Source organism: Cinclus cinclus, chromosome 5 (assembly GCF_963662255.1).
Source record: "Cinclus cinclus chromosome 5, bCinCin1.1, whole genome shotgun sequence".
Classification (NCBI taxonomy): domain Eukaryota; kingdom Metazoa; phylum Chordata; class Aves; order Passeriformes; family Cinclidae; genus Cinclus; species Cinclus cinclus.
This window is the reverse complement of record NC_085050.1, coordinates 9503547-9518411: the sequence shown is the minus strand read 5'-3', so window position 1 is coordinate 9518411 and position 14865 is coordinate 9503547. Positions and strand designations below refer to the sequence as shown.

Below are 14865 nucleotides of genomic sequence, written 5' to 3'. Positions count from 1 at the left end.
AACAAAGTACTTCTGAGGTGTTTTTTTTATACCTTCCCTTTCATATAGCGAGAAGTAAGCAGACCTGGTTTTTGAGCATGTTGCTAATTCTTGTGATGTTCATTCACACATCAGTTTTTAAGAGAGGAGGGGTAGCTTTGCACCACAAGGATGTGTTTCTGCATTCTGAATAGGCCAAAGGATTTCTAAAGCATCTTATCTCTGAGCATATATTCCAGCACAGTGTCCAGTAAAGATTATTATCACTTCCCTTTTCAAGACCAGATTTTTCTGGTCAGAGCTTTGGTAGACATCAGACACCTGGGTTGAAATTGTCCATAATAACAATGCTGACCCTTTATTTCAAATTAAACTGTTCCAGGAACAAGGCCAAGACCAAGGTCCAGTGTGGGTGAATGATTACTGCTGCTAGGTTGAGGATCTCTATCACTCACAGATGGCAGTGCTGAGGTATGCTGGATCAGGCAGGTGTCCTCAAGCCTTGCTTTCCCTGCCTGTTGCATGAGAAATGCTGAAGAGACCCATTCAGTCAGAACAGGCCACCCGTCCTGGGTCATCAGGAATTAAAAGTAACGTGATTCTTTACTTAAAAACTGTATCTTCATGTGTAAGTGATCTGAACCAAAACTGTGGTAGCAGTCTTGAGATTTTATTTGAAGCCAGAATCTTTTTTTTTTTCTTTTTTTACTTTTTAAATTTAATGTTAGCTGAGAGTTATTTATATTCCAGAGAATCACTGTCCATCATAATAACAGGCCACCACTAATATTAGCAGTCTCCTCAGAGACAGTTCTCTTCATGTAGTTTATGGTATACCTTTGGTTGGCAAGCTAAAAAAAGTAAATCAAAAAATAGCTACAAGCCATTTAGGAGAAAACTGCTTTGTTTTTTTGTTTTTTTTTATTTTTAATGTTGCATGCTATTTTACACACTATTTCTTCCGCAGACTATGGCTTTAAGGGCTGTTCAGCTTATGTATCAGAGCAGTAGCTGTATTATCTCATGAGTCTGTCTTAATCAATTCCCTGTGATTGCAGAATAGTAATGTATTCTACATTATGTTAGAAAGCAAAGGCTTCACTCTGTCCTTCAGTTTCCCCTCCGACAGGGGTGAGAACTCAGTCTGTGAGCCACAGGTCAGACAGGTGTCTAGTGTGGGTGTGGAGGGTCCCATGTTGAGATGGGCTGGACTGGCATCACCACCAGTCCCTTATTAGAAAACTCTTTGTGCCTTCTTTCAGTGTACTTCTTTCTGACTTGGACTCCTTCCCTTACAGGCAGCTTCACACAGCACTGACTCCTCTCCTCTCTGCAAGTTGCCTTCTGTATAACCGGCTAAGCCTTAACCTGTCCCTTTCCCAGCTGCCTAGCCCTGTCTGTCCCTTACACAGCATCTTACCTTTATCTGTCCCTTGCACAGCCACATGTCCCTTCCTCCTTACAGCACAGCCAGCAGACTCTCAGTCTCTAACTCAAACTGCAGCTGTAACTAGTAGCCAGCTAACCTACTCTTTTTGTAACACCCAAAACTCATTGGGCAGGTACATCTGTTCCCACTCCTCAGCAATTAGTACAGCTGTAATTCAGCGGGAGAGATTCCCTTCTGTACTATCCTGCCAATCTTCCTACAGTTCCACAGCAGTGGTCCCTGGGTGAAGAATTTGGACATGTGCAATAGATGCATCAGCAGAGGAGAGGAGCTACACAGAGCACTGAGCCACTGCTGCTGAGCAGTCCTGGCTGGGTTGTAGGGAATGGAGCAGTTTCATGGAGCACATTCAGATCCTGCTGCTGAGGGGGACGTGCTGCCCACAGGAAAGCAGCATATCTCAGGCTGCAATGAAGGCAGGCACAGCAGCTGTGTGCTCCACACAAGAGGGCACAGCACAAAGCTGCGTTTCTTCTTCAGTGTGTACCTGAAGTAGAAAATGCTTATCCAAGAATTTCTGAAGAAGCAGAAGGTGCTGGATTCATGGAATGAATAACCAAGGTCTGATGAGTTACTGAAAAATAGCAGAGGTGCTTCAGCAGAGGCTTTAAAGTGGCCATGGCTGAACCAGGCAGTGGCTGTACTGTGTCTTTACCTACTGCATCATGACAGTAATTGGGCTCAAAGGCCAGGTGGGCTCAAGCAGAGAGGAATGCTTGGCAACTGCTGCAGAGCACAAGAGGCTAATAAAATACTTGTATGTCACAGTAATTTAAAACTGGGAACAAGTCACAGCTCATCAGAGGCAAAGGTTGGAGACTGGGGTCAGCACAGTCACCTCAGTTCAGTTAGTGAACAGAGCTGTTAATGAGTCATAGGGCCCAAAGACTGGGCCCACAAACCTAGAGAACAAAAATGAAAAGGCTGTTGCTGCCCCTGCACCCAACTTCCCCCTGAAATTGTCTGTGGCTGAGTTAGTCTACAACAGCATAAGGGAAAAACATGAGCAATAGTCTCTGTTCCTGTCAAAGCTCCTCAGGGCTTTCCCTCCTTTTTTAAGATTTGGGACAGGCTAGGGAGGTATAAAGTCTGATTCCACTCTAGTTTCTATGGTGTGCACCTCACATGCATCAATATATGCCCAATTCAGTTCATTGTTGCAGTTTTAATCCTCCAAAGATTGTTCATATGGTCAAAATAACAAGAGTGGATAATGTTTGAGACATTAAAGGTTAAAAACTAACTTGAGTCACCACTCCTGTGTTTCTGTAAATAGCAACAAAAATTCAAAGACAAGAAAAAAGGTATAAAAGAGATATACCTACAGTTCTGTACCCTGTGAGAGGTGAATAATGGAGTTCATAGGTTGCATTGAAGAGGCATCTGGAAAGAACTAACACTTTTATACAGTGGTTCAATCTTCCTTAATAGGTGTTCTATCTGATCCTTTTATAATTTTTCAAATTATCAAGTTTTTAACCTACTCTGAGAAACAATTTGAAATACAAAAGTATGAGCCAAAGGAAAGGAGAAAATAACTGCATTTCTCAGGAAAAGAAATCAGAACATTTCATATTTTATAGTTGGTCAAATTCTGCCCTGGCAAGAACCTCAATGTAAGTAAACATGTCAGTGACTTCATGTAGGACAGATTTTATTTGTTAAAAAGGGGGGTGGAAGGTGAGGGAAATAAATACATAAGGCATTAAATGCAACAAAAATAACCAAGTCTTTCTTTAAAAAAGTACATCCTACATGTTGGTACAGCAGCTAAGATGGCATCATTCTACCAAGACAGATAAGGAACAGCACTGTAGCATATTTATTGCTGCAATCATTTCCCCTCTCTCCTCCCATGGGATCCTAATAAATGATAGATCTGGCAGTAGCAGGAGTATTTAAATTCACCAAGTAGAGATAATTTATATTTTGTCAGGTGAAGTGCCATCTGCCTTTTCAGATCCTGTTTCTGCAGGTAGGGATCCTTGTGCTCAGAAGCTGGTGGGAGCAGGATCCTTGGCTGGGCTCTCCTGCTTGCTGTGTGTCCAGTTCTCCCTGTGAGGCTCCCTCAAGCCAGGGTTAATGCAGATTAAGGTAAAAAGCAAGAGACAGAGAAATCACCTTAGCTTCCAGAACATGCTGCTTCAACAGCTGGTCTTGACTGAGCATTTACCAGTAAGTAGTACACAGAAAGTTCTAAAATACTTTTTTTTTTCATTTTATAGCATTTAATGATAATAGAAAAAATAAAGTAAATTAAATCAATAAATAGAATGGATTATTGTTTTCAATACAAACAGACCTACCTTCATAATGGAGAGCTGGGTGCTGTATTTTCTGTATGCATTATGTTATCTAACACAGTGCTTCTAAATACCAGAACCAACATTTCCAAGTTCATCATACAGTTAACATGTATTTCAGTCCATTCACCTGGTGCCCGTTGAGAAAGAGAAAGAAAGAAAAAGTCTGCATGGATTTCTTTTACTGGTATCTACTGGCATAAAATGGAAGCATTCATAAAATCTGTCCAGTAGAGCCAAAATAAATTCATAAGTTTTCTTCCACAGTAAATATTTCAAGCTGAGCCATATTTGATATAGCAACAATTGCAACCCAAGTGCTTTTATCAATAGCCCTTAAAGCATTTTCATATCCAAGTGTTCAAGTATATTATCCTGCCACTCAACAAAAGCACTCTCCTAAATCAGAAAGAGTGCACAGATATTGATGCCTAATATGTGAACTTTGTTCCTTCACTGATGCATTAATTTATCACAAAAGGTGTCCATTTTAATAAAACTAACCATTTCAGTCTCAAAGGTTGCCTCTCAATAACTGGTCTACTGTAACTTAAACCTGCCAATTTCTATAGGCGAACTGAGCGTTAAATCACTTTGAAATAAGTCTCCTACTAAAATAAAGCACTGTTTAATGTTCTACAGTTGTAATTTTCCAGACACTTTAAAGAGAGGAGGGAGCTACACTATTTTAAAAATAAACACACTGAGAACTGAGTGTGAGAACTGGAACCTCACATATGAAAACCAATAATTTACAGTGCCTGGCATTGGATCCTTTAGTCCAACCTCAAAATTTAAATTCAAGAAGACATCTGAACCAAAACCATTAACTAAATGGTCCTTCAGTGGGGAAAGAGTCCATTTTCCAACCATTTCAGATCCAAGTTCTGGGTCTCACATGTACAATTGTGATGGTTATGTCTTAAACAATATTTGCATTAGCCTCAGTTTGCTGGTGTCACTAAACCATTGCCACCAGTTTGTTGTTTCAGGCCTTGTACAAACTGATCCTCATTCTTTGCAGAACTGCAAAGAACTGCAAAACAAAGTTTTTATTTATTATTATTAACTCAGGACAGGAGCACGATTTTCCAGAGATGTTCTTAGGAACGCCATATGTACAAACAGCTGTACTAGAATTTTTGAAAGAACAAAACAGCCAGTGTAACCAAATAGGACAGTCAGAATTCCAAATCAAAGTGCTGCCACAGTACATGACTAGGATTACAGAAGGAACAGGAGTGACTGTTTGGCCACAAGCATACCATGAGAAAAACATGAATTTTTATTAGCTCCTTCCAACCTAGGAACAGAGCAACTCACCCTGTTCAGCTCTGACCGCTTACAGCAGAGACAGAGCAGGGTGCAGTTAGTTTGGCAGTGTTGCTGCTTGGCCACCAGGTTTTCTGTTCTCCAGTTTTCTGTCTCTTCCTGCAGTGCTCAAGGCAAGCTCCGTGCTGATGGACAGAGCAGGGCTTCCATCACAGTCCACACTGCAGATGTGGCCAGCTGCAGGCTGTAACTTGAACCTTGGCAATTCCCCAGCCTGAGCAACAACAAGGAGGGTCTAAGCTGAAATGTTGCCTCTGTAAAGGAGAGCTTGTCCAGAGGAAGACATGCTGAACAGTCTGCTGTCTGTAGAGCTCCAGACCAGCACACTGGGGGCTGTCACTGCAGGAAAGGCATTCCCACTATCACTTAGGGTCACTTATGGTCATTTATGGTCACTACTGTCATGCATTCACCATAGAAAGCACAGAGACAGCAAATCCAAAATCAAGTCTGGGCTTTCTGAAGACTGATCTGTCTCCACCAAACACCTCAGCCACTGCAAACGACACTGCTGCAGCTGAACACAGAATCAGGGGCACCCTTCTCTCAGGTCACGGTGCTCTCTGTTTCACAGTACTTTATGCTCTTTACGTCTTCTGGTGCTGCCCTTCTGCCAGTGGACAGCTGCTGCTTTCCGGCTCTCTGCTGACACCTACCTACTTCATCAAATTCTCAGGAAGATACTTTTCTGTGCTCCAGTTTGTGACCAGTACTGCTGGCTGTTGGCAGTAAAAGGCCAAAGTGTTACAGCAGCCAAAGGCAGGCCATGGGGTACATCCTCCAAATGTGGCAGAGACATGGGGGAATCTCTGTGATTCATTACATAATGAAACTCCAGCATCCAAAGACCAGGTTCCCTTCTGAACATCTAATCAGCTCTATTTTCTCTATATGGACTATCCATAAATTGCCAGCTCAGCCCACAGATGAGTAAAATTTAACTTATACAATAGCAGATGCTAGGGCTTTTTATTTATTTATTTTTCTTTTTAAGGATTTCACAACTATATAATGTAGAGAAAAATTACTGTCATGCTAAATCTGCTTTCTGATCCCATCCCCTCCCCCAACTGCACATTCCTCAAATAAGTTGACATGTATTATTTCAGTAAAATGGTGATGTTACATACGCCTCTGTGTACACAGTGGGATAATAAATTTGAATTATTTCTAGATACTCTGATGCAGGCGAATGCTTGAAAGTATGTGTTTCAAAGTTCACTCACCCTCAAGTTTTTATGAAATTCGAAGTTCACATGGCAGCTGCACTTTCCTAAACCTACTTACTGTCTTACAAAGCTGTTCCTCGTGTAAGAATCCAGGCCAAGATTACGTGTATTGCATGTGTTTCCAGCCTTTCAGAGAAACTTGAGACTGATTTAGCAATAGCCAACTGATATCACTCACAGTGAGGCTTCTCTGAAGCCTGTCATAGATGGGATGGGAAGAATAGAATAGAATAGAATAGAATAGAATAGAATAGAATAGAATAGAATAGAATAGAATAGAATAGAATAGAATAATTTCAACTGGGAGGGAGCAGTATCAACCAACTAATCCCTCTGCCTGACCAATTCAGGGCTGACCAAAAGTTAAAGCATGTTATTAAGGGTATTTTCCAAATGCCTCTTAAGCACTGACAGGCCTAGGGCAAGAATCACCTCTCTGGGAAGCCTATTCCAGTGTCTGACCAGCCTCTTGGTAAAGAAATGCTTCCCAAAGTCCATTCTAAACCTCCCATGGTGCAGTTTTGAACCATTCCTATCTGGATACCAGCAAGAAGAGCTCAGCACCTTCTCTGCTTGCTGTTAGGAAGCTGCAGAGAGCAATGAGCCCTTTTGCTCCAAACACAAACCCAGAGCCTTCAGCCTCCCCTCACAGCACTGCCAGCCCTTTCACCAGCTTTGCTGTTCTCTGGACACATTCAGGGACCTTCCCTTGCTTCTTAAATTGTGGGGCCAAGCACTGCACACAGCACTCAAGATAAGGCTGTACCAAAGCTCAACACACATTCACCTCTTTTTCCCAGCTGTTTGTGCTGTGTTTGGTGCAGACCTGCTCCTTACAAAAATTCCTTTCAATTACTTTTAACTCTCCCAGCCTTACTCTGCTTTGCTTGTTCTAAGTGCTCTATGAGATTACATTAATATTTCCTTTCAACCTAGATTGTAGAACATTGTTTGTATGACTGCTCAAATGAGAGCTCAGGTTCTTCCCAAAGAAAAGATGACATAAAAATGTAACAGCATTGTCAGCTTAAAACGAAAAAACAAAAACCAAAAAAACACCACAACATAATTTTAACAGCAATTAATAAAATACTGTGTCTTCCTCCCATGGTTATTTTAGCAAGTATGTGCCTTCCAGACAAACTAGAAGAGAAACTTACCAAAGGCTGCATGTTTCAGCATCTCACAAAAAGTGTAATCACTCAAATTTCAAATTCAAATATAGTTTACCAAGTTACACTAAGTAACACTGTTTTGTTTAGAGCAGAAAGGAAAAATGAGAATTTTTTTTCCAAGCTGTTTGCTAAAAACAACTCTCAGGGCAGATTTTCACAAACATTTACATGCCTAAAGACACCTACTGGCATTTTCCACAATTAGGTACCGGACTGCTATTAAAACCCAGACAATTATTTGCATTGTTGGGAAATTAAATCCCTCCAAACTCTAGCCCTCCATCCTGCAGCGTGTTACCTTGGAGAAAATTCCATCACCCAAATATTTGCATATAAAACTGCTCCATAGCAGCTTATAAACAATGCCATTAGCCCCACTGAGGCAGCAGTTACATTTGGCAGTAGGTCTGTCAGGAAGAGGCACATACACAGCACACCAATGCTTATGCCCAAACAACTGCACACACTGACAGATTTTTCTTGTCATCAAGAGCACTTCTGCCACAATAAAGCTCTTCAAGAATACCTTACAAAAGTATCAGCCACATTAGATTGTTTTGTTCTTCTGGTAATTAATACTTTGTACTCCTGGTAAAAACAGGAGGAGATCTGACTCTGATAGAATGCTAAATTAAAATTAGAAAATCCTTCTTTTGATTGTCAGAAGTTACAAGTTGCATTTATTTCCAAAAGTGGTAAACTTTTGATTTTTGATATTTTAATTTTTTTTTTTTTTTTTTTTTTTTTTTTTTTTTTGCAAAGAGCTGGATTCATCCTATAGAAATCACAAACTGTATTTTAGATCACTCATCCACATGTTTTATGCAAGGTGTGTGAACAAGCACAAGACTGCTCGTAGGACTATGGTTTGATGTTCTTTGCCCCCAGTTCACCAGTGGAAGTTGAAGGCACATGATTTTATTTATTTAGGAATAAAGGTTTCCATTTCTGTGAGCTCCTGTTTTTTATATGAGAAAGCTCTAATTTCTTCAACAGAAATGTCAAGCCTATAACCTGACAGGGATGTACAACCTGCAAGGTACTACCAAAACAGCAACAAATTATTGTTAATAGATGCAACAGCATGGTTTGGCCTCCTAGTTCAGATCTTAATATAACTTAGTGCATGAGAATATAAAGTGAATTTTAAAACTAAGTGAAAGTCATCTGTTCAATTTGTCCTATTCAAGTGAAGAAAAAATAATTTAAAAGAAACTGAAATTACTATGACATACACAAACACATGTGCACAGAGAACTATGTGTATAGTCATAGATTCATAGCCCTGCTCAACCTGAAAAATACATTTTTTTAAATTGTGATTCCTCTGTGAGGCCAGCAGCAATGTGATGACCTTTACTATTGTGTCAAATCCTTACCCATACTACAAGTCCCAGATTTAATGCAAGCAACATTCAGAAAGGCAGCCTTTGTAGAGACCTTGGGTAATACATTTTCCTGGTAAAGAGATTTTTGCAATAGAAATATTGTCATTTCATTATACATTGTAATGGAAAACACTGCATTTCCATGCATCAGTCAAGCTATGCTCATCCTAAATATTAAATAGTCATAAAACAAGAGATTAAACCTTGCAAGTCCTCCAGTGGAGGATCCTTGACTGAAGAACAGTCAGATAAACCCGGCCCCAGGAAGCCCAGGCCATTCCAGTTGTACTGAAATTTAAAAAGCACTGTCCACTTGTCAAAGAAAAATCTTTTAAACTCAGAATCTCATAAGAAATATATCTTTTCCCTTCAGAAATATGCTAGGTGCTAGGTGGGTGGATCAACAGAAAAATACATCTGAACACGGGACAGATAGGAATGGGAATTGTCAACTCTCAAACACTTTTTCTTTTTTTTGAGAGAGATTTCTGATATTTTACATTACTATTGAGGCTACATTCAAATAAATTTATAGGTTAAATTCTGCCTCAAAAACAAAACCCCACCTCTCTTTTTAAGTCACTTAGTGAAACCCTCACTGGCACAGAACTTCCACCAACCAATATAAATTATAATGCATATCTAGGAAACAGAAATTGGCTGTATTATTGGATCTTAAGAGGACACGATCAAAAAATCATAAAACCCAAGATATCAAGAAATATTCTGGAAGCCAAAGCTGATATGTTATCAGAAAAAAAATTGTTTTCTTCATAAGTACATTCCTTTGTTAGTCTAGTGTCATTGACATACATTTAATATAATACTTTATTTAAATAACATATGAGGACAAGAAAAAGAACAGAGGAATTACATAGACAACACAATATGGGAAACTAAGTTTTGAATCATAAAATCTCACTGTACAAAAGCAAGAGGTGGAAGACTTGTGGTTAAGCCTATTTTACAAGATAAAATCCTGTTGTGCCTCAATTCTGTAGCATTTCTGGAGACATCATTCTCTTACACTGAACCGGTTTTATGCTACTTAGGGACAGTAGAGAATTTTTCAATAAAACTTTAGATTTAAGGTGGATTCTGGTTTTACATTAGGAATAGTTTTTGTGACATAAAGGACTCAATTTTGAAAAGTGAATGTTTCTTTAAAATACTTTGGTTTTAAAATATGGTGCATGAGAAAACTGAGACCTGATTTTCAATGTGATACATATGTTCAACTCCAGGAAAATTTATAAGAATTACAGGTATCCAGCAACTATAAAATCCAAGTCATGGTTTTACCTAGGCTTTTTAAGAACAGAAGCACCCAAGTGCCCCTTCACATTACTTTGGTTTATAGACATAATTAAATAACTTGTTCATGTGCTCTTGTCCATTTGCATGCACATGTGCATCCCTGACACTACAGCTTTTACATCTGAGCAACTTTAGCCAAAGCTGCAGGACTTGGTGAGGTATAAAACTGAATTACCCATAGGTATAGTTGAGCGTGTTCATAAATAAGCACATAAATTGAAAAAAAAAACGTACCTGCAAAAAGAGCAGGCACTGAATTTTCTTGCTTTTGTAAGAGTCCATCGATATATTGATAGAGGTTCCAAATATTTTATACACTCAGATATATACATATATCAGTTATGTGTGCTTACATACAGACACATGCAAACATGTGTACACTTACAACACACACACTCACATTCCCTATCTACACACATTCAAGTTCTTTATTTTCAAAGAAAATGCCACCATTTAATAAACACTGAAATTGGTTCCAGGTTTGCCATGAATTTAGAGTTATAGAAAAAGTTAAGTTACATCTGCCATTACATATGACAAAAAAATCTGGACTTTACAACCAAATTAAAATAAAAGGAAAGAGCAAACACACCCCTCATGCCACCAGCTTTCCAATTAGGAATCAAGATATCGGAATGAATCTCGTATAACTGCAAGAAGCAATGGCAGCGTTTTGTGTGAGTGGTTTTTTTACAATAAATGTGAATCTTTTGGAAGGTGAATTAGTATGAATTTGTGGTGAGCACAAAGTTCTTTCCTAGACAGGTCACTGCTGGGCTCCTTTCTTCTTCTGCTCCAGCTCCTGCAGGCGTTCCTCGCGACACTGCGCGTGCTGCGTCCCCACTTTGTGCGCGGTCTCGGTGGCTGCAATGTCAATCTGGACATAACGGGATGATCCACCCCCTGAAACAGCAAACAGAATCCTGTAGAAGACTACACCCTCACATATTCCTGAATAAAAAGCTGTTGTGACACTTCCTCCACAGATATCCTGGATTATATTTGTTCAGTCTTAGAGAAAGCTGTATAAAGGGAGTAAGGGGTGTCTTGGGTTGCAATACAGGATGTGACCAGGGCTGTGCATTCTATCACCATCTGTTAAAACCAGGTGAGACATTGTTCTTTATCTTTTCCACAACCCATCCTTCCTCCAGGGAGATATCTTCTGTTAATGTGCCATTGAGTCCCACTGCATCACTGATAAAATTACATCATCCCATTGGGAGATGCTCTGCCCACGGGGAGGAGCCAAGCATTTCCTACCTAGATAAAATCTGAGATTTAGAACATCAGAGCAGCCTTTTCCCACTGGATTCCAATGGAAAACCAGATCCTTCTACATCAACACTGGACCTTTGGCAGAAAACTGCACCCTTCTACAGGACCACTGCTCCAAGAGAACCACATCTGTCACTGCAGGAGGACTGCAGCCACCATTTAATGGGACTGCTACCAACACCCTGACTGATGGGGTGTTTGATTGTATTCTGACTCTGTCAGTGTTCTGGGTTTGCTCTTTGTAATACTGTTTTTCTATTTTAATTTTCTTAGTAAAGAACTGTTATTCCTATTGTCATATTTTTGCCCGAGAGCCCCTTAATTTCAAAATTACAGTAATTTGAAGGGAGGGGGTTTATATCCTCCATTTCAAAAAGAGGCTCCTGCCCTTCTTAGCAGACAACTGTCTTTCAAACCAAGACAGGGGAAAACCACCTCTAAAACAAAACACCTCGAAAGCTTTGTTATCTGCCTGTTCTAGTTGTCTGGCTTTCCTCAATAAGCAAATGAACCACTTGCATTTCTGCCCCAGTTTCAAATCTGCACCCCTGATCTCGGCTCTCCCTCTTCTGGGAGGCTTCCTCCCCAGGCTACGAATCAGGAATTGAACAACACCTGATACCTGAACAGAAAACCCTTATGGCAGCTGACACTGTTCTTTGTCTGGATTAGGCACCCTATGAACGTTTATCAGACCACCCACCTTCAGCCTCACACAGAATGACACCTCAGCTCACTTTTCTTGGCAATGGGGGAGGCAGAAGCCACTCAGTCTGTTAGGCAGTAAAATACTTCCCTAAGGCTAGAGGCTGGGAAAACTTTAATAAGAAAAAATAAAATCTTTATGATCATTACAGTCACTTTGAAAGTTACACAATTTGAGATCGGGGAGGAAGTTGGCATTTTAGGAAAATTTATAGCATTTAACTTTTCATTTTTAATGCCTTGGTTCATTGTCTTTAAAATTAAGAGAAAATATTGCTTTTACATTTCAACACAATGTTGTAAAGAGAACTACATTAGGTCTGGGAGAAGCTTAGAATTACATAATGAAAACCATAAAAACGTTTTAAAAGCAACAGGGAAAGTGCTAGCATTTCAAAGTTAATAAAATTGCTGAAATTAGAAATATAAAAATGAAAATCTTTATAGCTGAGAAGTATACGTGGAAAACCCATCAATATCAAATTCTAGCAATTAAATGCCAGATTCTGATGAGGGTCTTGCTGTAGCAAGGACTGCATCTCTAAATGACAGCATTTGGCAGATCTTTTGCATATTTATGTGCTAATTGCCCAAGGTAAGCATTAGAAGTAAAATATCCAATCCAAACAAAATTAATTTTTAAAAAACCAACAAAAACATTAAAAATTTAAATCATTTGCTTTCTGTCTGTAGCACTTCCACATGTCCTCATGGAGAGCAGATAGAAGAACATTCTGTTCTGTACTGAACCATTTGCTGCATGGCTCCAGAGCCAGTATCTTCAGGAGCAAGCCCTGTACACCCACACCCGTTTCTGAAGCCAAGAAAGAAAAATGAGGTAAGTGTAGTCCTAATATGCAATGAAAATCCTGAGAACAGAAGAAAATTACTGTCTTTCAAACTCCAGAGTTTGAAATGTTCACTTTAGAAGGAATGCACATGCAATCACCTGTCAAAGGGATGCAACATCTTATAGAAATTCATTACTCAAAAATCTTTTCCACGTAGAGATGCCAATTTAAATAATTGCCTCAGAAACATAACAGGGATCAACTCCTCTGTTAGCAGAAACCTGTGGGTAGATCATGGAATCATTAAGGTTGGAGAAGACCTCCAAATCAAGTCCAAGCTTTGACCAAGCACCACCATCAACTAAGCCATAGCACTAAGTGCCACAGCCAGTCATTTCTTGAACAGTTCCAGGAACTCCATCACTTCCCTGGGAGGCCTGTTCCAATGCCTGACCATCCTGTCAGTGAAAAAATTCTTCCTGACTGATGTCCAACCTGAACCTCCCCTTGGGCAGCTTGAGGCCATCCATGTCCTCTCCTTTCACTGCTGCCTGGGAGAAGAGGCTGACCCCCACGCAGCTACAACCTCCTTTCAGGTAGTTGTAAGAGTGATAAGGTCCCCCCAAGCCTCCTTCTCTCCAGGCTGAACACCCCCAGGTCCCTCATCTGCTCCCTATATGAAATCAGGATTCCACATAGCCCCATGCATTCTGCATATTCTTTGCTGTTTAAAAGTATCATAGACTTCCTTACCTCTTATGCTTGTGCTAGATTCTTGAAGTTCCAGTTCCATGTAGTGAAGCTGTTTTTTGGAAGTAGGGCTGACAGGAATATTAACATAAGTGGCTGTCTCACTGTGGGGTCGATCTGGTGTGGGGACATCAGCTGAATAACCTACAGCCCCTTCTGAAATGAGTAACAGGTCATAACAGGGCTGTTTGCAGTGATCCAGTTCACACAGGCACACTGAAAGCAAACACTGAGCAGCAATAACTCTGCTTGCCAAACTGCACATTCCTCAGTGGTAGATGGGACATGAGAAAACTACATCTTCTACTTCAAATATCCTGAGACAATGATCACGTCAGGATGTATGCAGAAGGCCACAGACCACAGACAGGGATCTTTCTGTGTTGTGACAGAAGGCAAACACTGCAGATATTTCTAACAGCAGCACTATCTCACAAGGCTTCCAGCTCTACCTTAGGTTAGTAAAGCTTTATATGAAATAGTTTGTTCTAGGAAGATGTGAGGTACTGCAAGACAGAAAGCAAAATCAGTAGAGGTTCTTAAAGCATGTCCCAAAAACTGTTTTTGACTGAAGAATTGTGTCAAGAAAAGGGATGGCAAACTTGAGGATACAACGTTGACAGCTTCCCTGTGCAGGACTGAAAAAGATAGGAATTATGCCAAGTGAGGACAACAAGGTATTAAAGGACTTTCATTGAAGGAAAAAAATAGTGGGAAAACCCTTCTAAATAGCAAAGATCACAAGAACTTTAGAGAAAATCCCGCAGAGTTTTCTAGAAATTTCTAAAATTAGACATAGACTAACACCTACTAGGGCACAGTTCCTATAAAACAATTTTTACTTAAAAACAACTTTTTTGGTCTACTGGTTTAATCCTCAAGAGCTCATCTTGCCCTGCTTACAATTATTTTAATCTTGTCTGCCTGTTCAGTCCAGTTGGAGTCCTTAGCCTTAAAGACTTTGTACTCTTAAATCAGTTTGAGACAGAGAAATGCAGAGGGAAAATAGTATCATTTTGAGGTTCTCCTTTTTCAAGAAGGTCTCCTCTTAAGCCCTTCCTTGTCCCCACAAAGAACTCATATTAAATCTTTTTTTTGGTCCAAGCCACTGCTTTTCATTTTTGCCCATTTAGGCACTACTGAGAAGTGAATGGAGAGGCAGTAGGAT

General features: G+C 40.0%; 1 protein-coding gene across 1 annotated transcript in view; it reads right to left on the bottom strand.

The window, feature by feature from the left end:
• Positions 1–10939: 10939 nt before the first annotated feature.
• The window catches only part of DOK7 (docking protein 7), a 55940-nt gene continuing 52014 nt past the window's right edge, over positions 10940–14865 (bottom strand). Inside the window, 2 exon segments of the mRNA XM_062493348.1 lie at positions 10940–11076; positions 13701–13853. Of these exon segments, the coding sequence (XP_062349332.1) occupies positions 10940–11076; positions 13701–13853 (290 nt within the window).